The sequence below is a fragment of the Anguilla anguilla genome, chromosome 18 (genome assembly GCF_013347855.1).
Source record: "Anguilla anguilla isolate fAngAng1 chromosome 18, fAngAng1.pri, whole genome shotgun sequence".
NCBI lineage: Eukaryota > Metazoa > Chordata > Actinopteri > Anguilliformes > Anguillidae > Anguilla > Anguilla anguilla.
In genome coordinates, this window is record NC_049218.1 from 14,162,448 (window position 1) to 14,190,155 (window position 27,708).

The 27,708-nt window shown below is 44.6% G+C and overlaps 2 protein-coding genes and 2 long non-coding RNA genes across 9 annotated transcripts; 2 read left to right on the top strand and 2 right to left on the bottom strand.

Moving 5' to 3' along the window:
- The first annotated feature begins 72 nt into the window (after positions 1-72).
- On the top strand, positions 73-8,492 carry LOC118218002 (potassium voltage-gated channel subfamily G member 3-like). 2 transcript variants are annotated; one of them, XM_035400298.1, is made up of 2 exons: positions 73-1,102; positions 4,479-8,492. In XM_035400298.1, exons 1-2 carry the CDS (start codon positions 480-482, stop codon positions 5,122-5,124), a joined length of 1,269 nt encoding a protein of 422 aa, XP_035256189.1. In that variant the 5' UTR covers positions 73-479; the 3' UTR covers positions 5,125-8,492. The 2 variants fall into 2 exon arrangements, with proteins under 2 accessions (XP_035256189.1, XP_035256188.1); XM_035400297.1 differs by having other exon boundaries at positions 74-1,132.
- LOC118218004 lies at positions 7,270-27,026 on the bottom strand. Of its 5 annotated transcripts, none has more exons than XR_004763344.1 (6): positions 26,170-27,026; positions 24,533-24,683; positions 24,218-24,440; positions 16,538-16,608; positions 13,643-13,702; positions 7,270-7,349 (listed from the first exon to the last, which is right to left on the bottom strand). It is a non-coding gene; the product is annotated as an uncharacterized LOC118218004 (long non-coding RNA). The 5 variants fall into 5 exon arrangements; XR_004763347.1 differs by lacking the exon at positions 26,170-27,026 and adding an exon at positions 24,918-25,161; XR_004763348.1 differs by lacking the exon at positions 16,538-16,608.
- Positions 12,468-14,997, top strand: LOC118218003 (cytochrome c oxidase subunit 7A-related protein, mitochondrial-like). The gene is made up of 3 exons (XM_035400299.1): positions 12,468-12,649; positions 14,013-14,147; positions 14,526-14,997. The coding sequence occupies exons 1-3, from the start codon at positions 12,578-12,580 to the stop codon at positions 14,661-14,663; spliced, it is 345 nt and encodes a 114-aa protein (XP_035256190.1). The 5' UTR covers positions 12,468-12,577; the 3' UTR covers positions 14,664-14,997.
- LOC118218005 lies at positions 18,568-19,331 on the bottom strand. Its single transcript, XR_004763349.1, has 2 exons — positions 19,136-19,331; positions 18,568-18,953 (listed from the first exon to the last, which is right to left on the bottom strand). It is a non-coding gene; the product is annotated as an uncharacterized LOC118218005 (long non-coding RNA).
- Positions 27,027-27,708: the final 682 nt, after the last annotated feature.

Sequence of the window (27,708 nt, forward strand, 5' to 3'; positions counted from 1 at the left end):
GGCGGGGTGAATCAAATGAAAAAGCATAATCTGGCATCTGCCGGTCCGGTCTGCAAGGTGCGTAAAGCTGCGCGCAAGTTGATCTACTTTCACGGTGTGTTGGGGGCGTGCTGTGTGACATCACTGCTTGGGGCTGCCCGCTGTTGAGTAGTTGAGTTGGAAACGGTGCATAGGAGCCACAACCCAGCTTGAGCGCGGAGCAACGCGAGCGGAAAATGCGCTCTGTTGGAGAGACTTTCTTAATCGATTCCAGCTGGCCAATTGCCTCATCGGGAAGAATAAACAATGAGGAACCCCTCGTCTATAAACAGGCACATATTATCTACAAACTTGTGGATATCTAAAACTGGACTTGACGAGAGGGAAAGGATGGTGGACATTGATGCTTGTGACGGAGAGGGTCCCCCCTCTTTCAATTTTGTTTAAATCAGAGGGAGGCTGTTCTCAGTATATCCGACGGGAGGAAAAACTGCTCTAAAATGAAGTTTGGAAAGAGCATTTGCATTCTAAACGTGGGTGGCACAAAATATGCGTTTCCCAGGGACGTGATCAAGGATTTTCCTCTGAGAAGAGTGAGTCGTCTGCACAACTGCGCCTCTGAGAAAGAAGTGCTGGAAGTCTGCGATGACTACGATCGGGAACGGAACGAGTTTTTCTTCGACAGACACTCCGAAGCTTTCGGTTTCATCATGTTGTACGTGAAGTATGGCAAGCTCAGGTTTGTTCCGCAGATGTGCGAGCTGTCATTCTACAACGAAATGATCTACTGGGGTCTGGAGAGCTCCCACTTGGAGTTCTGCTGCCAGCGGCGGCTGGACGACAGGATGTCCGACACGTACACCTACTTCTCAGAGGAGGACACCAAAGTTGAAGATGATTTGAGAGGCGAAGACGTGCCGGAGGACTCTGCCGGCACTGGGAGAGGGAGCGCAAAGTGGTTGGAAAGAATGAGAAGGACTTTTGAGGAGCCAACCTCGTCTATCGCGGCGCAGATTCTGGCCTCGGTCTCCGTAATTTTTGTGATAGTGTCCATGGTAATACTTTGCGCGAGCACTCTACCGGACTGGAAAACTGCCGAGAACAACAGCGTGGAGGAGCACAGGTACACAGAGAGTTTAGAGCATCCATCGGGGTATTTATGTCTATTTTTAAATCCTTTCTCTCTTCCACCGTCGCATGGTATCAGGGTACATGCTGTTTGCTCTGTGTTTATAGGTGTAGCCACTTTGTGCATGTGGGCCTACAGTCATTGCTAGGCGTAATGCGTTAATGTTCAAAGCTTTAAGATCACTTTCAGCCTTGCTTAAAATCAGTACAATTTAAAATCCAACACTTTGACAAAGATTTATGAAAGTGGTATCCATTTGCACAAAGCATGGTAATTTTGGATACTTAAAAACAAGTGAAACACTTCCTTTATACGTATAGTCTACCATACTTCTTAATATGCTCATAACGTACGTCAGAAGTCGGCTAAGTAAGTCAATGTAGCCACAGTACGTACAGTAGCAGAGAAAAAGTTATGCACTCGCAGAAAACAGAAATTCACAAAGCAGAATAGCTGCTGGGAATATTACACCACATTTTAGTAAAGAGAGACCGAATAATGACTGCTGTATTTAAAGAATGAAAAGACAAGGTCCAACCAGAATTGTAACGTAGATATGGGTTACTGATATTCGTATTCACTAATTTATTTGTATCACATTTCCAATCCTTTGTCGGAGTTAGAAATATGATGCTTATGTCTCCAAACGTGGAATATTTTATCTGTTGATTACCATTGAATTCACTGTCGGTTGTCCAATGTTATATTGTCTTGTTTTGTGTCATAATTCTTAAATGTTCTGTCTTTTATTTTTCAGCATGATCACTTAACAAAAACATGGGCTCTGTATAATTTAACCGAGAATACTTTAAAAAGCTAACTGCACTGCAAGATATTTTTTTCCGTATGTTGTTGGCCATTTTGTCTCTTGGCCGTAATCTGGTGAACGGATGGGAACGTTACACTGATATTGAGGCCCAGAGCAATACCCTGTTAACAGTTCATTCCACATAGCCATAGCCTAAATATATTTTCGATGAAAAGTGAATATATTTTAAAATATCCACTTCTGCATATTAAAGTAGGTAGGTCCTTCTCTAATGAAAGGTTTATGGCAACAGAAAAATAGTTATTGAATGTACCTCTGGGGCTAATAACTGTTACTTAAATCGTTTTCTGACTTTAATCTCGTGTTTTCTGAAAGGGGATAGTCCTTTTATCCGAAAAAAATACGTTAAGATCGACACAAGAACACTAAAGGATAAAATTACTTAGACTAAGCAAACGCAGTGGGCAGTGGCGAATTTTGGTTGACTTCAAATAATTCTGTGGGCTTTGTGAAGTAGATGGTATCTTTCCAAGGTGCTGAACAGTCCTGCTGAAGACTCCTGCTTGGCGACTTGGACGGGTGCCTGCTCGAATTCAGTGCAATGTCGCGGGATCGAATATTAAATTTAACACAAATTACTGATAGGCAATGTACGTGCAATGTGCACGTCAGTAGTTTTTATACACAATATCGTAATGGCGTTAGTAATAATTTCGACGAGTTATACAAGGGCGTACTCTCTTAAAATTGAGAAAATGTGTATTTTATAAATCATTAGAACGGTGCCTTATGTAAGAAATTGTTTAATACCGAGTTCACGCTTTGACAATAAATATAGCGACGTGGGAATAAGTAAAATTTAATAGCGCACATAGTTTAACTTCTGCTTCTGTCCTTTGAACTCATAATTAATAATTTAATCACAGCGTGCTCACTGTACTTATTAATTTCTTTAATTGGTATGACAAAATAATAGCCACATCTGCTCAGAATTTTTTGTTTTTTTGATGAAAACAATATTAAGTCGTGTAAAATCTCTCAGTTTTCACAATTGAATCTAAAATGAGCCTAAATATTACGAATAACCGTCAACCCATAAAAAAGTAAAACAACCTTATTTAAATGCACCAAAGTGTCAGGAACCTTTCCATTTCAGCGCGGTGTTCTCATCTTTCGTGCATTTTCCCACTCTCTCCGTTTTAAACTGTGTCTCTGTCTTGTTGCCATCACTGCCAGGCGGACTGATTTCAGGTAGTCAGTGTTCGCCGCGATAGAATTAAATCAAAATGGATATGTACGATATATGTGCGTCGTGCGCCAGCAATCCGCGTGCGCAAGCCTTGGCTTCTTAGCCAATGCCAGCACTGGGGCACAGCCCAGGTGGGAGGTAGCACCTGGTGACTGGCTGGTCAGAGGGAAGCTGAAGTCGCAGAAGGGTCAGGTTTGTTACCCATGGGTGCAACGGGAAGCCATAAATGCCAGCAATCTTGAGTTGCAGCTGAGAGGGATTAGTTTCCACAATTTAACCCCCTCCCAATTTCTGCTAATGGTCACGTGTTCTGAATAGGGCAGGATGTAGATTACATAGGACAGAAGAACTTCTAAATTATGCACAATTCTAAGCTACAGTAAACAATTTTCTTATGTAAATGACGTTTTTTTTAGTCTGTTTTGTTCAATTTCCTCTTGTGTAAAAGAACACAATACAATACTATTAGCCATTCAGAATTTAAAAAACCCTATTAGATATATCAGTCTTCGTGGAATAAAAATGATCCTGTCGCAGTGTTCAGATAAGGTTATTTGTTAATGGGTTGTTTCACATATCAGTGTTCTGCAGTTCTTTTCTGCGTTAAGTGAAATTGTTACAAGCTATCATGTTCAGGCGGGGCTTGGGGGAGAGTTGGGGAAGAGCTGGAGTTCTCTGGCATCTGATGGCTTACTGCTGCTCCTCATGTTCCCAGCTCCACTTTGGTATTGTGTCATCTCGCCCCATTGGTCTCGCTCAGTGCTCAGTCTCTCCCATGTCACACATCCACACCAATCATGTTGCGCTGAGCAGCCATGCTAATTGACCGCTGAGAAAAACCAGCAAGTGACTCAGGACAACAAACAGATTACCTATCCATTTTATCTCCTGACTGGGTACTGAGCAGTTACAAGTCTTTCTATTTGTTCTGTTTACCCCTAAGGCCCAGATACCTTTCCGTGAGCCAGGTATTTCATGTTATTTTTTACTTTATCAGCTTTTTGCTATTTATATATTCTTAATATTTCAGATTGAATGGCAATTCAGCAATTTAGCAAAAATAGAGAACAGTATGAGGTGTCTGGTTCTTAAAGGGTCAAATGATTGCATGGACAAACCTGTAACCTGACAGCTGTAAGTAGCAACAGTGCAACAATATGAACAGTCATTGATAAGGGCTTAAATGAGCAATGACATGATGGAGAACTATGGCACTTGCATAAATCCATGCTGTAGCTAGTTACCTGTCAGGTGCCTTGTGATCGATGATGGTATGCCAGATGAGGGAAGACGTTCGCCTGCTCCCAGTAAATTCTGCTCCTTCTCTCTCCCCTGGCTGGCCACCTGTGCAGGATCATCGAGGCGGTCTGCATTGGCTGGTTCACGGCGGAGTGCATAGTGCGCTTCATCGTGTCCAAAGACAAGTGCGAGTTCGTGCGGCGGCCGCTCAACATCATCGACCTGCTGGCCATCACGCCGTACTACGTCTCGGTCCTGATGACCGTGCTGACGGGCGAGAACTCGCAGCTGCAGCGCGCGGGCGTCACCTTGCGCGTGCTGCGCATGATGCGCATCTTCTGGGTCATCAAGCTGGCGCGGCACTTCCTGGGCCTGCAGACGCTGGGCCTGACGCTGAAGCGCTGCTACCGCGAGATGGTGATGCTGCTGGTGTTCATCTGCGTGGCCATGGCCATCTTCGGAGCGCTGGCCCAGCTGCTGGAGCACGGCCTGGACCTGGAGATGGGCAACGAGGACTACGCCAGCATCCCGGCCGCCTGCTGGTGGGTTATTATCTCCATGACCACCGTCGGCTATGGAGACATGTACCCCATCACCATGCCTGGGCGCGTGCTGGGCGGCCTGTGCGTGGTGAGCGGCATCGTCCTGCTGGCGCTGCCCATCACCTTCATCTACCACAGCTTCGTGCAGTGCTACCACGAGCTGAAGTTCCGTTCGGCCCGCTGTACCCGCAGCCTGTCCGCAGAGTTTCTCAACTGACCAACCGGGTGTGTCCATTAGCTACGCTCCCATTCCCTACTGCTCCCCCCCTTCCCCCTTTCCCCCTGGCTATCTGGACTCCCATCTTGCCTATCATTTTTTTATACAGCTTCATGCTGGAATTTTCCCCTGAAGAGGAATTTGGTCGGTGGATGGTTGTCATGGTGAAAGGATCCCCATCAGAGCAGGGATGCCTGAGATGGTCTAGTTACAGCACAGGGGAGCTGTTTGCTAATTCTGAGAAGACACACAGGAAGGGAAGCACAGTAATTAACAGAGAGGACAGTCTCTCTCTCTCTCTGTCTCTCTCTCTCCCGGCCTTACAGTGGATCTTATTTTACAAATGGTTTAGATTGCCATGTGCTGATAGTATCTGCTCACGACAAGCAACAATTACTGCTTTGTTTTGTGACTCATTTTAGGGTTCTTATGTTCTTGGTACATTATTAATTTTATGGAACAGTGGTATATAATTGTAATATCAACTTACCCCTACAAAGCAAAACTGTATTTTTACATTCAACTACACATACCAATGATATCAAGTCATAGCACTGACTTGTTTGTGAAACGAGAAACCATTACTTGAAATGTACAATGTATTGTAATTTATATAGAAACATGCATTGAATAATATATATATATATATATAGATTGCAAAGCAAACCAATCATTTCCACTTAGGTAATGATTGGTTCCACAGTGGGATATATCAGAATCTACCCAACAAAATGTGTTCAGCAAAAATTACATTTTGGCATGTACTGAAAATATATTTGGAGTGCCTCCATACATTCAGACATATTATTCAATGTATTACAATATATTTTTATATACATGGCAATATATTTCCATTGCATAAGGGTACCATTATATATCTCTTGATATATCTCCTGACATATACTTAAGTACAGGGAAACATTTAAACAAAACCCATATAATTGCTGTTTTGGGTAAAGAAAAGAATTATTCTTGCTTCGTAACTCACTGTGTGCCCTCTCTGGACAGATAGCATCAATGAATCACAGATGATCTTATATCACCAAAATATTTTATTTGCGTATTTAAATCAGGGCGACATGGTAAAAGACTCACAATCCGGCAGCAGCTAGCGGCTGGGTCCTTTTCAGTGCGTCCCAGCGGCTGTGGAAGAGTCACTCATTTCTGAAGATTCTTCCACAGCCAGACGCTCTTTGCTGGGTGGTGAAAACGTTACGGAGAGAGAAAGGAGGTCAGAAGCGTCCCCGTCCCAGCGCCGCGGCTCCTCCGGTCCGTGGCAGGACGCGTGACAGGATCCGTATTCGGCGGGGCGCTCTGATGATTAATTCAGCGGAGTTTGGCGCCGGGAGAGGGTGGGAGAGGGAGCGCTGAGAGAGGAGCAGGCCCGCGGGCTGAGTGGGCAGGTGGGTAATGTGGAACACCGTGTGCCACAGAGTGAGAGCGCGTCATGGAGGAGTGGATGGCACGGCTGACGCCACGCGGCCAAAGGCAGGCTTTGCTCCCCGCTGTCCTCGCCTCACTCCGGGTCGCTGCCGGGCCTGGGGCCTGGGGCCACGCGCGCGCTGGGACTGGCGTGAAGCGTGTGCCTTTTCTTTTTTTTCTTTTCTTTCTTTTAAATAAATACATTTTTAAAAGATCTTTCTGGCTCCCGGGAGCAGGGCGTGTGAGAGGACAACGCGGTACGACGGCCTGGACGCGCACTCAGCGGCGTTGGCCGTGCCACCCTCTTCTCCCCGATCCGCCGTCACTTCTTCCCTTGGGCGGCCGTGTGATGCATTCGTCCTCCTCCGCAGACTCGAGCGACCCGCGGCCTCGTCCGCAAAGGGCCCGCGCGAGCCGCGCTTATTCGCCGCGTCGGTCTGGCCCGGGCCGGAGTCTCAGCCACGCTCCGCCTCAGCCAGGCTAGAGTCTCCCCGGTTCTCCCCATTGACCCGCCCGGTCTCAGTGGCTCCTGCCATTGATTCTCTCCATTCTTTGAGTGTCTTTTCATTGATCTGCCCCCCAGTTTAAGTGTTTCTCCTCATTAACCTGCTGCCGTAGTCTCGGTGATTAAATGCAACGTTTCCAGGGTTTCAATCACTCTCCGTGCTGTGCTGATATGTTCGCAGTGATTTTCGGCACAGGACTGCCACCGCTTCAGTGATTTTCCACGCAGGTCCACCACAGTCTCAGTGATTTTCCATGGCAGCTCCCTCCACTGTTGAAACTGGTGTGATTCTGTTTTACTGAGTGAATAAAATATTTGAAAGTTTGACTTTTAGAATGCAAACAGAGTGCAACCAGAGACACATCAATTATTTGATTTTAATTAATTCTTACAATTTTACTGTAGTCTCGCAAAATTGCCTGAAAATCACCTTCCATCCCACATGGTATCCATGGTGATTTCTCACAGCACTGTGTTTGATGGCGAATTGGAATTAGTTTGAGTTAATTTATGATTAATGGTAGTTGTTTTGTGAGCTGTCTTCAGAGTGACAGGAACCTTGATCAGCTTGCAGAATTTGATATTGGTGGTCCACTGGGATAAAGTCACTCATTTCTGCATCTCTTAATCAGGGAAAGCATTTTCTTTGATCAGTTATAAATCCCCATAATCAACACACAGGCAATTCATTCATAAAATGAATGAACCTACTAAACGAAATTTTTCGTTTCAGCATGCCTGCTTCCAGACAATATTATTAAACAAGTCAACACAAAGGACAGAATTGCAATGAGAACAAAACAATTATATTCATGCTTCAAAAGATACATTAATAACAAGTACAATAAAAGGACAGTGGTGTACTCAGGGTATTAATGGAGACTACCGTACAGGTCTACTGGTCGAGCATTAGGATATCCTTGGTTCTGTGAATATCTGGCTTTGATTCACAGTAAGCCAGTGGGTCAAGGGTTGATTAATTGTTTGTGAAGTGAGACTGCTTCTGCTGGGTTGCTAATGTTGATGTCACAGTGTCAAACATGGTCACAGTATGTTTGGATATACAACAGGTAGAGCAGTATTTCAGAGACAAATGGATGGAGATTATTGGACAGACAGGGCGCATGACTCTGCCTTGTACGGGAGGGGTTAAACAGGATGGGTAATATTGTATATATATATACAGAAACAGCTGCCATGCTTAAAGGGTTGATAGTGGGTGTCACTGCCAGGGGGCAGCTCTACCTGGGGAGCTTGATTCTACTCTCATCTCCCTCCAGGTCTCCCCTGACGACTGTTTCATATTATAAATGCTAAATTCTCTTAATCAGGCCTGCCCCAGGAAGGCCAAATTGGTATCGTTAAATGCCTACTCCTGCTTGAATTTATTTTAATAGGCTTTTAATTGGTTTAAATATTCGTGACATCTGTTTAATTATAAGCTAAATCTGTTTGTGTGCAGGGATGCATCTGACAGATTAACTAACTTCAGTTGTTTCTTAATTACACCAAGTCATACAGCAAAAAAGTAAGACAATTTTGGAGACGGGAGAGAATACAACAGAGGCACAGTGTATTATTTGTCACTACTAACAACCAGGTCTCAGCTTCAGCTAACTCGGCAGAGGTCATATTACTTTCTTAGAGAAGCCATAGCTATATAACACTGCTTTACAGCCATCTGCCAATATATTCATGAAAGATTTTGTTCCCTAAAGGAGAAGTGTTTACCCAATTGATTAACAACACTTCACCCACACATCGTCAGCAGGGACTGGCTCTTCCCTCCCCCATTCTCCATGACTGAGCTCGAATCAGGCACAAGCTGGAGCACCATTTCACACCGAGGAGTTGAGAGATTCTGAAAAAAAGTGATTTTCCTCTCCTCAAACATGCATATCCATAAGCAATTACCCGTCAAACGGAAACTAAAGCTGCAAAAATGTAGGGGTTTTCTCACAGTTCCTTAACATTGTGAGGTGCAAGATACAACACTCTCTGTGCATAAGTTAAGAAGCTCATTAATGACTTTACCTCTCCACCGACTGCACATTTCCCATCAGATGTAGTTGCAAGCAGGCTGTGCTGGGAGACCAGGGTGGCTGACTGCACTTTATCCAGTTCAGCTGTGGGTCAGGAGAGTATCACAGCAACACCCTGGGAGTGTTAATGTGTTTTATGTGGCACACACTTCTCTCTCTCTCAGTGGACCTCACTAACAGTGCTAAAGAGCGGGGTGAGTTTGACATTCAGTGTGCACGCCGGACCGAACCGTTCTGCAGCGAGCAGAGTCGTACGCAGGGAGCAGAGTCGTACGCAGCGAGCAGAGTCGTACGCAGCGAGCAGAGTCGTACGCAGCGAGCAGAGTCGTACGCAGCGAGCAGAGTCGTGCGCAGCGAGCAGAGTCGTACGCAGGGAGCAGAGTCGTACGCAGTGAGCAGAGTCGTACGCAGGGAGCAGAGTCGTACGCAGGGAGCAGAGTCGTGCGCAGCGAGCAGAGTCGTACGCAGCGAGCAGAGTCGTGCGCAGCGAGCAGTCGTACGCAGCGAGCAGAGTCGTGCGCAGCGAGCAGAGTCGTACGCAGCGTGAACAGGGCGACAGAGAGGAAACTCTACGCGAGCCAGCCTGTTGACATGACATTTAGGCATGCCTCTCTCCAAAAGGGAAAAGCGAGGCATTGCTAAGAAAATCCAATTTAGTTTTGAATCACTCCAAACCATAGGACTGATTTCATGGCAGTCACACCAAAGTATACCAGATTCGCGGCCCAAACTGCTCCCTTGCTACCTACTGCTCACTGGTCCCTGGCCAGCCATCAGTAACTGAGTAACGGATAGTGAAGGCATAGTTTAGGATGAAAGTTAATGGTGCTATGGGATGCTATGGGTGGTGATCACTGGTAAAGACAAGAAAGTAATATATTTGCCATATATTATACATAGTGCTGATACTCTTGCCTAACCCATCAGCCCTTTGAGTTCCAATTCAGATCTGAATGTAAATTTTTATCTGAAGCTGTGAAGTCATCACTTATAAATGCAAATACAAAATGCTTGTTCTCAAATATCTTCCACTGCTTTTCAGTGAAAGACATAGACCAGATTACTCTGAGGTAGCCTCTGGAGTAAATATTTAGAAGACATCCTCCTTTGAAAAATGTATTCATTCTGATCATCACATGTATCATTGCTAAGACAAATATTTACAGAATCATTTTAAGGCCAGTTGTACCCTGTACCTCCTGATGGGCACATCATTTTTGAAGCCCACATCATCGTAAAAGAATGGTGACATTAAGTTACTGAGTAATGAAATCATTGACAGATTTACAGTATGTAACAACAAATATTCTGTCCACAATAGATCAGGACTTCACTGTCTGGTTTGTTTAGAGGTATCAGTAGCTAACAAAACTTGAAAACATTTGATTGTATAGAACAATTGTTTTGTAAAAAAATTAAAATAAAAAGTACACTGACAAACTTTATATTTAAAACCAATTTCACAGGCTGTTTGCAGTAAGCTGCTAAACCAACGGATTCCAGTTGTTGTACCCACCCTCAAATGTCTGTAAACTGTTGTAAAAAATGTTTCCAAATGCTTTTTGTGGATATTTCTAGTAATTATTCCGCTTCAATAGAAATCTTATTATTATATGTGTATTAAATCTATGTTGTGAAACATGACTGCAATTTAAGCAGAAACTGTTTTCTTTATCACAAAATATAGTTTTCAATTTTATATAACATCTATTTTATATAGAGCTTATGTTTCCAGATAGAACTGCTTTATGGCTGAAATACTTGAATACAAATATTAAAAAAGTATTCTCAAGCACTGCTTTTGGGTTTGTTTTTGTTTTTTTTTTCATTTATTTTACAATTTGCATGCAAGAGGCCGTACTGTCACCCTATCCTCCAAAAATGATCCTTGAGAAAGTAGGCGCCTGCCCCCCCCCCCCCCCCCCCCCATAAATGTACTCATCATTGTGACTGTGTGTGGGATGTCAGTTGCCAGGTTACACATGAATGGTGTATGGTGAATGGTTTGTATTTGTGGATGCGGCTATTATTATTGTTTTCCCCAAAAGGTTGTGTTACCCTGGACCTGGATGAGGTTAATTCCCCCAGGTTTCTCGCTGACAGCTGATTGGCTCCTTCAAGACGATAATAGTACAGAACTCATTGAATCATTGAATTGGATAAATGGGAGCCACACATAACAATAATAACGCTGAGAAATATGTAGATGCATAAAAATACATTATTCATGTTTCAAAGCATTTTGCACTCTTTGGCCAAGGAGTACTGACAAGTAATGCGTCCGTTTGTGCATGCACAACCTAATTAAAGTAGCCCTATCCAGTTCTGATCGAGGAAATCCTCAGTCCTGTGTGCCCAGCAGCTCATTGACATCTAGGGTGACAGGCGATTAAAGTTTCCCATTTCGTACATTGGCTCCAGCCAACTAATCAAGACCTGAACTGTAATGAAGACCAGAAAAATATTGAAAGCTGTTTAAAAATGAATAGCTTAGGTCTTAGGTCTCAGCGTCCCTAAGTCATTATCCCTCCGCTGTCTCGGTGCCCCTACACTTAAGCATAGCATAAAACAAAAAAAAAACAGCTTCTATGGTGAAACAAGCTGCCACACTATAAAACCACAATGCAGTTTTATTTAAAACAAGGATCCTCCTTCTCTATTCTTAAATGCAAATAGGCCTATATCTTTATCATTTCAAATATTATTGAGCAAATATTCCCACAAATCATTTAGTTAACATGGCAATAACATAACAATAAAATCCAATCAACCCCCAACATAACATTCAAAAAAAAAAAAAAAAATAACTCTTACAGTTACAAAATAGTTACTCAGTACTTTGTCCCAACTCACTTGTTGCTTTTCATCCAGTCGTTCTTTAGATTTTTTTTTTTTTTTTTTTCATTTTATGCTTTGTATGAGCCAAGATAAATAACACGTTCCACTTAAAGGCATGGAGACCAAGAAACCATGGATCACTAATGTACACTGCTGACTTCCAAAGACCCAGACACGTCAACATAAAGCAGCTAGCCAGTTAGCTGCATTATTAGCCTGTCCATCCATTAGCATAGTGTCATGTGTTTCTATAAAACAATAATATTTACTCATTAAAAGAGGCCATATGAATTATTGCCTTTCATCTAACTATTTTGTATTTCTCTATGTGCACCGATTGAAAATAAACGTTTGAAGCAAATAATACCAATATTACCAGCCCAGCAACTAGCACTGCACTGGGTGAATTTACTGAAAAGTAAGTGTTTGCTTTCCTTTTATAAGATTACAGTGGTGCATTCATCTTTCGACACAAACGCATAAATTCAGCGACCAACCGTGCATTTAATCAGGCGATGAAGAGGCAGCCTTTTACGTCACCACCCCGTGACAAAACCTTTAGGTCCTTCGTCGTTTTGCCGGGTGGAGAGTTCTAGCATTTTGTGCGGGTGTAGCGGTGATATATTTTTGTTTTGGCCCATTTAAAATGTACTATAAGTTAAGTGGAATCACACAAAGACTGACGGGATCGGCGCCGTCGACCGCCTACACCCCTCAGGTGAGTTGAAAAAGGATATCTTTGATACAGAAACGGACACGTTTGCGAGGCAGGAATGACCTTCAATCATCCATGGATTAACGTTAGCGAAGTTGAACTTAATTAGCCGGCTAGCTATAAAGTTCTCGATGTAAATGTCAAGTGTTTGACTTATACTATGTAGCATATTCCGTCTATGGATTTGACACTTGCCGTTTTTATGTACAGTTATTACTAGCTAGTAGAGACAAGATTGATAGTTTGCATATATATATATATATATATATATATATGATACGGTATTACAAAATTATGGTGAACCTAGCAATGGTGAGCTGACAGTGTTTTAAAGCAGCAACACACTCGCTAGTATACAGATCTAGCTGGCCAGTCACATACCGTGTTAATTTAAATACCGCATTCAAACGGATTACCGTCATGTGAGTGCCTATGTAGCTGTGTCCAAGGTTAGTCTAATTGTTCCAGATCGTACCGCTTGCGTGGTGGCCGACTGTCAGCTAGAGAAAACATTAAACCATGCCGGTATTTGTTCTAGTTGTGTTTGCATCAAATAATGTTTGCATCTAGCACAAAGATATTTCTAGATTGCTTTTATAAACATAAGTAACATTTTCAGTTTCTGAACGTTTGCTAGTTGGCTGGTTGTTTAGCTGTGATTGACTTACTAGAAGACAAGATAATGTAGTTAAGAGCAATATTACAGTCGGTTGACTTCCGTCGCTAACATAAGGCCAGAACCCGCTGTAGTATCCCATGCCAGAAAGGTTATGTGGCAGTTTAGCCCACAGAGCTTTGACCTCACAGAAACCTTCTATGGCGCTGATGGTAACCTGTTACTTAAAAGGCTGTATGCTTTCCCTCACTTCAGTGCCCTGTGTAACTGCATGGCCCTGACTGTGAAATGGAGGTTGAGCTGGGTAATGTGACCTTGTGTAAGCTGGGTGGGCTAATGTGACCGGAATGTAAACAAGAATGAGAACACGCGATGCCAACCTTAAGAGCAGTCAAGGTTCAAACAGGGTCTCCGTCCTCTGGCGCATTTCAACCTTGCAGCTGAAATAGGAAATTAAAATAGTGTTTAGTGATGCAACAAAAGATAATTTGTTTGTATTTTGGGAATGGAGATTCACGGGTTATAACGGCAAGCTTTTTTTTTTTTTTTGCTCTGAAGAACGTGTAAAACAACCAGCAGTTTTGACCGGATTGTATTTTGAGTTTAGCCGGTGTGACACTCATGTGGTGGCTGCATGTAGTCTGGAAAGGAAATGAAGCCATCTGTCCATTTCCGTGCCTTTGGCAAACTCACACTGTAACAGCAGATTTAGAAATTCTAAAATGATTATAAGGACTCGGGTCTCCACAGGGCCTGAAGCCTGCCACCCCCGTGCAACCCAAGACCATGGTCTTCGCCACGCCAACCAAACTGGTATCCGAGTCTGGATCTATGGTGGAGTACCTGGGTGCCAACAAAGTCCCAGACCTACAGAGGCTCTTCCAGGTACAGAACCCCACTTTAAACCTCAGCTCATTCCCTAGCTGCATGAGCCAGTATGAAACCTATGTGTCGCTTTGGAATCTCAAAAATGATTCTCATTCTGTGTGGAGGAGTGGGAGGAATTACAATGAATCACACGCATTACTGGTAACTGCAAGAGTTTGGCTATATGCTCAGGTATCTTAGACAATTCCTTAGCCAATGATTGATGCCATAATGAATGTAATTTAATGTAAATAGGAAAAAGGAAAAAAAGCTTTAAAAATGCATTTGCCTGCACCCTAGCTTTAATGTTTCCCCCTGAGTGTGAACGTGAATAGAAAGCTTGCACTCTTAAGGGTAACTGAATGGCTGCTTTCTGTCCCCCCCCCCGCTCTGCAGTTGTCGGACGGCATTCCTGTGCACCTGAAACGGGGCGTCCCAGACAAGCTGCTGTACCGCACCACCATGGCGCTGACGATCGGGGGGGCCATGTACTGCCTGGTGGCCCTGTACATGGCAGCGCAGCCCCGGAAGTGACCCCGACCGACCCCCCTCCTGTAGGAGTACCTCTTATTTAACACTCATGTGACAATGACAACAGACATTTATAGGAATCACAATTAGCCCCCCCTCACCTGACCCCTCATAATCTCTTGATTTAACCTGTCTTTATTTATTGCCAATGTTAAACTGAGAGGGTCCCACTCTTAGCGGTCCACATCCCACTTGGAGTCTCTCTGCCCTGCACATGCCAGCAGATGGACAGGACAGACTCTCATGACCAGCTGCCGGCTCTGCTTTTGCCATCAAACTCAGCCAATTCCGACTGAAGGGATGTCCACGTCAACCACTTCCTGCTTAAATAAATTTTTTTTAAAAACACATTTTTGATGGACCAAGTCCCGTAATTCTTTTGATCTTGCACAATGGTCCGAAAATCTCTGTTCCAGTTTCATGTCATTCAATGTTCCCATGGAGATGTGCACAGGGATTTCTGGGTAATGTTTGGTGTTAAATCTCCAAGTGTGAGAATGAGGAGCCAGCTGAAACTGTGAGCTGGACAAGCACTTTTACAGAACTAATGAAGTGGCAGGCTAGTTTGACACATGCCTTACCCTGGCTAGTCTTATGTTCTGGTTTGGGTGTCACACCAGGACCCCATTTCATTCAGTGTGCTGGAGTGTTCAAAGGTTTAGAAGTATTAATGTTGAAGAAAAGATAGAATGAGATGCAGTGCTTGTTAAAATCAGTTGCATGGAGGTATGAAATGGTTTAAGTAGGTGCACAGCAAGCCACTTTCTGTTCGATATGATACCTCAGAAGTGTATGACTGGGTTTGGCATTAGTCACTGTGCAGTGCAGGCTCTTCATGTGCCACAAGCACACGTGTCCTGTGCTCGGCTCCCAGGGCGCGGGATGTGACCAATCAGGCTGCAGCGTAGACAGACCGAGACGTCGCGCGAACCCCGCGTTACGATGTTCTGTCTCTAAATTTTCCACGGCGTACATGATTTGTCCTTGTCCTTTTTTTTTTTTTTTTCTTCAGGAGAATAAAATATTTTCTGCGTTTACAAAAAAAAAAGAACCCTGACATCTTGTAATTCTTTAACATCTTCCCTCCTCTTGAGCAGCAGCAGGTGTGCGCTCTTAATTGGAAACCCCGCCGGCGTGATTTCCCGTTTGTTCGTTTTTTTTTCATCCTCCCGCTCGTCTTCGCGCGATGGGAAAGTGTGGGGAACGCACGCTGTGGCGATGAGGGTGCGTCGCCCATGCACCACTACATCCAACACTCATCTGCAACTGCTTCAGCTTCAGGCCATACACAAATATTAAGCGTAATATGTTAATATTATACTTAGTATTTGTGTATGGCCTGCAGCTGTGTTGGCATCTTGTATCAGTACACAGAGTATCGAGCGGGCTCTGATTCGGAATGTGCTTCAGAGACCTATGCTTCAGTTCTGCATACATGAGAACACTGGGATATGTTCTGATGTATGCAGAAATTCACATATAGTTTAATTTTAACAAGAGCACATCTTATGAAGATAATGCACTTGCAGGTGTTAATGTTTCATGTTAAGTATGCTGCAAGAGAGTTGCCATTATGTTCACACAAGCCTTGTTTTTTAAAATCCTGTATGATATAATAAGTGACAGTAGTGCAAATACTGTGCTTATTAAAACAGTAGCTGGTGCATCAGTTTGATTGAATTACTTCAGTCATGACTAATTCTGACCAGTCAAAAAGGAATGTGTAATTGACTAATTTTAAGGCTATTTTAAGGCATCATTCAACATTCCTGGCCATCTAAATGGTAAATTGAATCATTAACTGTATTGCTTCAAATTCATTAAGTTTAATTGGCTGATTGCAAAGTTGTGAGATCAGGAAGTAAGGATTTACTTACTGTTTATTTGTTGTCTCGAAGTGATGCACACACAGAACGTCAAAGCCAGTAGTGGTACATGGATTTAATCTCTGAAAAAGATGCAAAAGCTTTCTACCCACTACTAGAAAATCTGACTACAAAGGTGTCCTGGCTAATCAGGTGCAATTGGAGGCTTGAGACACCTACAGTGGTAAATGTAAGCAGGCTTAACATGCTGTATTAATTCTGGTCCATAAATGATTGTGTGTATATTACACAGCACAGAGAATAGAACTTTACTTTGGGGCCAACATTTAACTAAATAACAGCAAATTCTATTCTGTATGAATCAACACAACGCTAAAGGGAAGTATAATATTCAAAAGGAAAATAAAAGGAGTATTTTGTACAGTTATGGTTATATAACAGCCATCACAAATCCTCACTGGTGATCTATAATATCCTGGGTATGTATCCATTCTTTTTGTATTATGCAGTGTTTGCAATTGGCTGCGTTACAGAACCTTTACCAGTCCCTGCAAACATAAGGCCTCAAAGGGTTTTCAGGGTTTTGAAATAAATCTTTGTTTGTTTAGCTTTTCCGCCAAGTTTGTTGCCAGGGGGTGTCGGGTGTCTCCTGAGCCCCCCTAATCATGTTTCCCTCTTAACATGCCAACATGCATGCGCGCAAACCCACATACGTGAGAGAGCACTGACATTCGAATGGTGTACTCAACCTTTTCTGAGGCAGAAGTGGTTAGGGACTCAAGTAGGTGGGTCCTCTTGTGTGTGGGCTTTGAAAGGCTTTGATCTTCTTTGATTTAGGGGGGGGGGGGGGGGGGGGTGGCGGGAGGATGCAAGCGTGCTCAGATAATGGCCAGCGGGGTTAGCAAGACAGTTGAGAGAAGTCTACACTTTTTTTTTTCTTTTACATAACTTGAAGCAGCTGCCAGTTGTGATAATAGAGGGGGAAATAAAATCCACTTTAGTGCAAACGGGACACCTAAGTAGATGTTGGCACCTGATTTAGCCAGTGTGGGTGTGAGGGGAAACTGGGGTCCACCACTGTGCAACCGCCCTGACGCCCCCCCCCCCCCCCCCCAAAAAAAAACCTCTAATAAAAAATGTCTGACGCATTCCATACAGTCATTCCTCAGCCCCTAAGGAGACGTAGGTTACAAAGTGAGCACTGATATTAGCAGTGGCATTGTTGATTGATTCCAGAGTGCAGGAAATGAATGCCATAAATCCTTATGTGGAATGGAATATGGTAAATGTGAACTCCCGCATAACCAGCCATAATGAGCGGATACAAGAAAAGAAAAGGTAAACCGGTCAAAATGAAAAACCGCTGGCATCCGACGCAATTTCAAAATGTGAAGATAAATTCAATCAACAGCATGTTTTGTTAGCTTTTTTTCTTGTTTTCACGGCGTGGTGAACACACAATCAATCACATGCGACTAGGTCCAGTCGATCTAGCTCGCACGAAGAGCGCAAGTAGCCTATAGCGATATCGCATTACATACGTTTTCAAATTTATATTTCGCAAGGCCGCCAATTTTGGTTAGAAATTGCAAACGTGTGCGTCGGATAATCGGGTTCACTGTGTTATCAATTACTGTGGGAGAATGATTAAAATGAAGACTGAAAACTACAGCGCCAAATTTGACCACCCTATTGCTCAGTGTTCATTAAAAGGACATGTCACAGTATTACCTGTAGCCTACCCTGGCCCGTTCCTCTCTGATGAGATTACAGACGGGACGTTATTATGCCAAATTTAATATCTAGCAGAGGCTCCACAAACGTAGTATAATTCCATGTTGATAGATGCTTTTTTCCTAAATTTGAGTCCTATCATTCATATTCAAGAACCGTTTACTTGTGTAAAAATAAAACAGGTGAGACTTAATGCCCGTGTGTGCGGCCAGTGGAGAATGCCATGCACCATATGCGCGCGTGTGCAACCCCGGAGTCCCGAGCTGCGCTGGTTCTCATGGCAACGGCCTGAGTACGGTATTCTGATTCTCATCAGAGACGAGAAATTCACACAAAGACACATGCAGTCTACGTCTCGTTTCCAAATTTAATTACACTGCTTGTGCATAGTTTGTGAGGAATAGGAGTTTGCTCTTGCACGTAGACCTGTAAGCACTCGAAATATTTCCTTTTGAGACAGCAATGATTGGACCTTGAGTTATTTTCAAAAGCAGCAATTGAAAGTTGATTCATCATCATTTTCACATTATCTTGCACAAAGCAGGTATTTTCTCATGGTTCAGTGGTAATGGAAAATAATAACATTATTTATCAAGTATCCTCAGCTGCCATGGCATTGCAAAACATTTATGTAGTGAAAATGATTAGCCTTTGTGTTTCTGTCTCTTTCCAAACCGGTCTAAAACCATCAGCCACGTAAATTGTCTGTCAGCAAACTTTTGGTTTTCTATTCCTGAAAGAAATGTAAAAAAAACATTTTATCTGTGCTGCACTCACTGTGCATAGATGATAATTGATTAATGATGGATGATATCTTACAATCTGTGAAACAGGATCATTCTTAATTTATTTTCCATTGTGCACACTTGTGCATACTGTAGCCTACATTGCACATACATGCACCTGTCCATTTACCTTTTGGTCTACTTATTCACTGCACACAGCTGCTGAGTTTGTATGCAAGATGCACAGATCCAGGGGACGAAAGGAAAGCATTCTGGGAGAGGACAGGTGCTTTAGGAATGGATAACTCAATCAAGCTGATGTCTGTGTTTGCCCTCTTCAACCTGATTGCTACTTCAGATAGTGTGGAGGTGTGTGGGTGGGTGGGTGGGTGGGTGGGTGGGTGGGTGTGTGGGTGGGTGGGTGGGTGGGTGGGTGGGTGGGTGGGTGGGTGTGTGGGTGGGTGTGTGGGTGGGTGGGTGGGTGTGTGTGTGGGTGGGTGTGTGGGTGGGTGGGTGTGTGGGTGGGTGTGTGGGTGGGTGGGTGGGTGTGTGGGTGGGGGGGGGTGTGTGGGTGGGTGGGTGGGTGTGGGGGGGTGTGTGGGTGGGTGTGTGGGTGGGTGTGTGGGTGTGTGGGGGTGTGTGGGTGGGTGTGTGGGTGGGTGTGTGGGTGGGTGGGTGGGTGGGTGGGTGTGTGGGTGGGTGTGGAGGTGTGTGGGTGGGTGTGTGGAGGTGTGTGGGTGGGTGTGTGGAGGTGTGTGGGTGGGTGTGTGGGTGGGTGGGTGGGTGGGTGTGTGGGTGGGTGGGGGCGATGAACGTATTTTCTGTTACTGCTGGAAATCCGTCAGAGTAAAGAGCCTCTGAATTTCCTTTGTGATTTTTTTTTAACTTAAAATGCCTAATGTCCAGCATCCTCTGTGCCACAGAGTTCTTAGAATCATCACAGTGGGAGAGGCCACTGTTTGACAGTCTGTGGCTTTCTATCTGTAAGACAAACATATGCTATTGCCTCCCATGCCAGTAAAGCATATTGGAGTCTAAATTTCAGCATCCGTTGGGGACAGCACGTTTCTTTCTGTGAGAGAGCGAGACCGCATGTTGCTTCCTGAGAAGCTGAATGCTGCTCTCTGTCTTTGGGAGACTTTGGTTGTTTTCTCTTTGTGCGACTCCTGGTCCCCTCAGAGCTCTTTCCTGGCTGGAGACTGCGAATGAGGCAGCTGCTCCCCCACTGTGTGAGGCTGAGACTGGCATCGGCTGGCTGCAGGAGAGCAATTCACTCTCAGCACACTCTGCCTTCTCCTCCATCTGCAGCCCGATCGTTCACTTGCTTCAGGCAGAGGATGAGCAAGTCAGACCTAGGTCCCCAGAACCAGATTTCTGCCCCTCCCAGGCACCTAGATCAATGAGGGGACACATAGCCTCTCGGCACATGACCCCCGCAATGCCCAATGCCTCGCTCCCTCCTCAACAGTGCAGTGCATTTGCATTCCCAGTGGTTCACCTTACGAAGAAACTGGGAACCTGTAGACAAAACGTTACTTTAGTATTTATGTGCAATCCTTTATTCCTCACATCCGAGAAATGTATCATTTGCGTAAAATATAGTATGCAGCAGATGTTTTCCTGGCCTGCCTAATAAATGCTAATAAACAACAGAGAAGCCACCTGAGGTTGCTATGCTTCCAATGGGGGGGGGGGGGGGGGGGGGGGGTGTGGCAGGCAGGAGAGAGAAAGATTACCCAAGAATGAGAGGAAAAGAAGCAAAGGAAGATAGGGAAAGAGGGGGAAGAGAAAGGCATGGAAAAGAATAGGAAGGGGTTCTGGCCAGGGATAGAGGCTTAAAACTTGGAGATCCAAATGTTCAGGGCTTGTAACAAGCTATGCTGTTTCTGCTGCAGAGCAGGTCCTCGTGTACATTATTTAACGCCCTGTGACATCTGAAAGACTCTCGCCATTCTGCCACGAACTGGCTGCAAGCAGCAGAGAGGAAGATGCAGGCGAATTTTCGAGTGTGCTGAACGCCGCGTTCCCCCTCCTCTCCTCTCCTCTCCTCTCCTCTCCTCTCCACAGTCCTTTCCTCTGAGCCTTGTTTTTGGATCTTGTTTTTTCTAAAAGCCGTGCTATAAAAGCACACACCTCAGTTCTGTGCACACCCACAGAACTGCCCTGGGCTAGAGCCGATCAGAGGAGCTCAGTGAAAGCTCTTTACGAGCGTGCCCGCATGGTGAAGACCGGAGCGGAGCACCTCGCGCTTCTCGGAGCAGTCGTTCCCGGTACAGCCGTTCCCCCCTGTGCCACATGCAGCGAGCGATGATGGATCCGCCATTGCCGTAGGCTGTCTTTTCTAACTGCCAATGACTGGTGCCAGGAGGTCGTGGTTATGTCTCTATCAATAGGAAACAACTCTCTAATGCACAGTTATAGTTTTTTATTGATCCCACCACTGTTGGAAAGTTAAAAATAAATGTTTTAAAGTTGCCTGTCTAGATATCTTGCCCCATTCTGCACCTGAAACACAGATCTTTGACTCGGCTCTGCATTTTTACTGCACCAAGAGTGAGTGTGGATCATCACTTAAGCAAGTTTTTTTCAGGATGGGAGATTTAATTTTTGAAGGATGGTATGTGGTTACTGGTCCATTGTTTTGAAATTATTTTCAGCTTAACACCAAAAACTGATTTTATGGTGAAGATATCAGCAGCTTACCATCTCCTTTCAGATTAATCCTGAGCACAGCCATATTTGGCTAGCCATGCAAGGGAAAGCTTGCACCTGTTCAAAAAAAAAAACTTTCAGATTTACCTACTGGTGAATTGTAAACCAAAATGATGATGCTTGAACTCCCCACCTCCTGCCCACAGCAAATCTAATTGAACGAGGTTGGCATTGCTCAATGAATAAAGGGTAAAGATTTACTGGGACTGGAATTGATTCATAAAGTCGGTGGAGCAAACCTGCCTTCCCCCTGCTTCTCTCGTCTGTTGACCTGTCAGTGTGATTAAAGCATACACTGCATGATTACTCAATCAATACAGTGGGCCAGGGAGACAGGAGAGCTTGTGAGGGCACCTTCCTTTTATTAAAGCAAGGAATTTTGTCTGAATCAAGACATTTATGAATGCCTTGTGCCTCCCTTCTCCGGGACCTTGTAGCCCACCACGCTCTTTCCCATTTCATCTCTATATCAAACAGCAGGACACTGCCTTGCCTCATGTACAAGCTGCTGCCGCAACTTAATGAGAAAGACCTTTTTGTCTCGCAGCGCCATCCCGTAAATGACACTCACAGAAACGTACACCAAATCCTGCTGCTCTTTCCCGCTCTTTCACCCCCTGTGCTTATGAGGCTTTCGCTAACAGCTAACCGCCGTGCAGCTGCGCGGGAAGCGCAGGGATCTGGACGAAACTAATAAAAGGTCTGCGCACGGGCGTCCGGTAATCCCCCCCGAGCGTCTCTGGCGAGCGACTCCTTTCCGGGAAGCGCAAGAGGCGGCCGCAGATGTGGAGCCGCGGTCAAGCCGCGCCTGGCCGCTTCCCCAGATCTAATTTTCCCGGGCCGTCTGTTCGCAAAGACGAGCGTCTGGCGTTCAGGAATATGAGACCGTGGCAGGAAGAGGAGAGCGGGCTGACTATCACCTCGGCTTATTTCGGTCCCTCGCTCCTGCCAACATGGGCCCTCTGCTCACACCTCTCTGCTTTGCTGCATCAGAGCTCGGATGAACACAATGTGAAGTATTCAGCCGTCACTAGAAGGACAGCTATGTCTTGGACAGCACTGGACTCTCTGGTGTGAGGGCCCAGCCAATGAGAATACAGAGTTCTGGATAATGGTTCTGGTTATGGTCCTGGCATCACAGGCAAGTAGGTAGATGCAGGTTCTCCCACGTGTAAGTTTGGGGCACAATGGAGCAACCCAGAGACATGTAAGCTCAAGAGTTCACTTGCCAAAGAAATGTCAATACCAATGTGACTCCCCTGGTTAAATAAAGGTTAAATAGAAATAATTTTTAAAATGAGCTGTGTGGTGAAAGTTTATCAAAATAAGTTCTTAGGAATAGGCAGTGCCAAAACACAGCGTTTGATCCAGCTTTGCATCCACCTTTCAGTTTGGTGTCCTATGTCTTTGACTGCATTTCTGTGACACTGTACCAGTGTGATGACTTGGCAGCAGTGTTGCATTAATATTATGCATTAGTTGGGACCTATCAGTCCCAGGGATGGAAATATGCATCCTAATGCCCACAGCTATGGCTGGAGAGTGGGCGGAAGTCTTGGCTTCAGTTGGTCTGCTGCTAAAATATTCATGCATTCAGGCTGATAATTGCCTGGAAAGAGCAATGGGTTGAAGTTATAAATAACACACTTCAGAGCTCAGTGATTAGAAACACCCCCCTGTTTGTTTAATTAGAGACGACAAGCTCTGATTGTTCAACTCCCTCTGATGCTTATCCCGGGGTTCCCCATTCCTCTGCCATCCAAAAACCTGCGCTGGTTTCATCATCTTCCCTCTCTTGCCTCACACCACTCTTTCAGTGCCCTGTCATCATTCATTCCCTCTCCCCCCTCCAGTTCACTTACATTTAAATGCTATATTAGCCTAATACAATAAAAAAGTATAACGGTAAATCCAGCAATCAAAAGATAACAACAATAATAAACATAGACATATGATGGATAGATACAGTATATAGATGATGGATAGTCGTAAGCAATAAAAATAATATGTTTAACAATTAGGATTCCCTCTTTCACTCTCTCCAGTCTAATTGCTCTTTCCCCTCCGCTTCTGTATCACTCCCCGATCTTCCTTTCTTCCCCTCCCCTGTTCTTTCCTCTCTTCCTATCTCTACTCTCATGTTCAGTGGGCTGATTGCCTTGCTCATAAGAGCGTGGGGCACGTACAGCTGATCTTAGTCAACGCGCAGCATACGAAAACAAGATTACCCAGAGAATCACCATTAATTAGCGCTTATCACTTGATTAATGATGAGATGATATCTCATATTCCCAGGGTTGCTATGAAGGATTAATACTGCTTCTCATCATAGGCTCCACACGCACAGAAGGCTTTGCATGAAATATTCTAAATATCAAATATTCCAGCATGAATATGCTCCACACATGTCTACCAGTCTCATGCATCATACTCAGTTGATATCTAAAGAAATACTGAGGACATTTGTATTTTAAGTGGCATACTCCACTGTCACTATGTCATCAACGTCAATGGAAATAACATGGTTTCTGAAGTTAATTCAGTTGCTGATGATGCTCACCTCCAGTCCATAATGCCCATGTGGTGGACAATGCCTGGTAATGTGTGGTTCCTGTGGCAAGTTGGGCCTCTCCAGTCAGTGATATATAAAATGGGTCCTTGGAGGAGGGGGGTGCGGGGGGGCCTTCTCTTTGGTCTGGAATATGCTAAGTGCATCCTGTGGGCAGGCGCCCTAATGCCTCTCTCTAATGGCTTTGTGGAAGGTCACCGTAGTCTGCTTGGTCCTAAGGGAGGGAGAGGAAGGAGTTGTGTGGTCAGATATTTCTCAGTGAGGTCAATATAATTAGCTATTAGGGGGGAAACACAGGCTTCTTACTGGGAGTATTGCTCTCGACTGCTGTCTCCAAGCAGATCAGAAGGCAGTGATGCAGCAGGTTTCTTCCACGGAACACCACCTCCCAGTCTCCACACACAGCCGTGTAATTCTTCCCGGTTGTTTGCTACAGTCATGGCGGGTGCACCTTCCGCTGAAAAATAGTAGTAATTTTTAACATGGCTGATTTTCAATTTACAATGTTGAATATATTTTTTACAAGCATGTTCACATAAAAATCAATTTGTGAAATATGCCACCATTTTTTATTGTCCTGTCTTAATTCTGTCAAGTTAGTGCAGCGCAGTCTGGCATGCAAGTCGATTGTAAAGCATACAACAAACTGCTGGTTCTTTCCATACTGCAGTCCACCAGCTGAGCCACCCACCCAGTGCACTGGAGGAGTGTGATACTTTCTCAGCTGGCGTGGGCAAATCCTCCAGACGGGATGCAAACCACTGAATGTGTGCAGGACGTGCCACTGGACAGCTCCAAAATGTATCAAAATGAAAGTTAAAAGAACAAGCACCTCACATGTCTGTGTATATAATTGTCTATTGCACAGACGATCGATTGCAAATGTTCAGAAATTATGACATCACAGTCTACATTAGTAACAAAGCAACCCAGAGACATTATCTAATCCAAACAGATTGTTATATTGTGAGAGCACATTGCTGGCAGGTAGAATTATTTAGTCTGAAGCTCTGTGAAATGGATGGAAATAAAAGCATGGGGATCCATGGACACACAGACCGGCTGTGACCTATCTGGTCCCTCATTAATGGTTATAATGGGAGTCAGGGTTCCGTGCACTACGATGGTCATAGGCTATTAGGACATCAGTGACAGGGGACCAGACGGGTCATCCCTGGACCGGGAGGAAAAAGACTCGCTGTATAATGGAAACCTACAAGCTGATAGATGTATGCACTGTAATGGCATTCAATGAAATTATCTGCGAATGTGCAGCAGCTCTGAATTCAGTATACAGTGGGAGGATGGGTGGTAGACCACAGCCTGGATTACAATGAATAATGATGTGGTTTTACATAGCGTAGGACTATTACGGTTTTGGAGGGCTCTTTTTAAAGGGATAGTACACTTCTGGGGTTCGCCCCCCCCCCCCCCCCCAAAGTCATTTAAATTTAAGTGAATGTTTTCAATTGCGCCAAACAATCTCTCTGGGCATGAAAGAGCTTTTGTACATTTAGTTAAGTTTTCTGACAACCTGTCAGCTTTACCTATCAGGTTTTGGTCTAAACAGGAAACACTTCATGCTACTCCATTTTGTTTAAAAAAAAAAAAAAAAAAAGAAAACTAAACATAACACTGAGGCGTTCAGGCCTTCCCACAATGGGAAGACAGACTGGAATTACTCCCAACGTTCCTACAAACAGCTAAAACAGAGCTGAAAACAGAGAAAGTCCACCAAAGCAACAAAACCAGTGCCCAATAAAAGAAACCAAAAATACTGGCAAAACCCTATTAGGCGAGCATAGCCATAGACTGGCTCCTTGGCGAGAGGGGAAGGACAAATATTTATAAGCTGCAGAAGACAGAGTGAGGGCTATTCCCAATTAGCACAGGTGCGGATGGTTCCAAATTAGCTCCACAGGGGGAAGGGAAAATATACTTACGCTCTCATGACACTTCAGGAGGAGGCGAGGGAAAAAAAGGAAAAATGATAAAAGACAAGAAGCTGACAATTAAGAAAAAGTTTACTTGACTCAGGGGCTTGGAACAAAGGGCATGGCTTTGGAGGCGTGCTTCCCCCTTCAGGACCAGCAGAGATTAGCCTGTTCCTTTCGCCTTTCTTTGACCAGATGGTCTAAGATTAGCAGTCTTCCTCTCGAGCCAGGGGAACAGCGGCACGGTGATTCAGATGATGTACATGCAACAGCGCCAGGTAGCGAAAGAGTACAATAACAATATGCAGGAGCCCACGTGTATACATTACCGTGAATACAACAGGACAGGCAATCACCGTTTCAAAGCAGCAATATTCCTCAGTGACACTGCTCGCATAATTACTTTATTGGAATGGGGGTATGGGATCCATGATATGAAAGTAGGATTAACTGGGTAATGCCTCATGTTCCCATTTGATATAATTAAACACCCAAAGGGGTGGGGTCACTGTTATCTAACTACAGATTCTCATATGAAATATTACTTTTAATCAGGATTATGCACAGCAGGCAATCCCAAATGTTTTCACATCAAGGCCTCCTAAAATAATTCCCTTGCATCAATAAAATGCTTAATGATTGGTCCTCTAACCAATTCCCTCTGAGGGGAGCAAACCTGTGCTTATATAACATATGCACGGAGTAAAGGATCACTAAATCATGATATAATGAATATTCCATGTATAAGACCTGTAGCTGTTCAGTGCACAGTACACTGATACACAATGATCGCAATATGGATGTGCAGACCAGTTATTTACAAAAATAATTTATGAAACTGAAAAATATGAACAAATACCCCCACCCTCACCCACCCCCCATTCGGGATTCCACAGGATGACTGATGATGTTCTATTGATCTGCGGGCCCCAAGTGGAACACTTTGTACTGGAGGGAATTATATCTGAAGACACCTGTGCTTGTCCTCCCACACAGATCCACCTTACAGATCTCCTTTCCTGACCTGCCCACAGCCACAAATCAATCCGCATGAGCGCTCTGCGTGAATGTGACTCAGTGCCACTCACTGCCCTGATGCACGCAACAGCAGTTGGTGCATGTGTGTGTGTGTGTGTGTGTGCCTGTGTGTGTGTGTGTGTGCGTGTGTGTGTGTGTGTGTGTGTGTGCGTGTGTGTGTGTGTGTGTGTGTGTGTGTGTGTGAATGAATCTGAAGCTCCTCCGTGTTTCACGTGAGCTAGCAGCAGCAGCAGCAGGCCTTTCGCCTTTCCCAGCAGCACCCTGGTATCCCTCGGGCACGGGCGTAATTACACGCCTCCTCTCACCCCTTCCCGACACCGTCCCCTCGCTGTCGCGGCGATGTAATATTTTTGGAAAGCTGAGCACCCCCCCCGTACGGCCGTGCTGGCCCACATAAGCCCGAAGAGGGAGGGAACTCGCCTCTATCTGGGACAGAAGAACCCTCGTCCAGCTGCACCACCGGCGTGGCTTCGCTCCAGTCTCCCCGCTCAGCTCCCGCTGCTGAAGCTC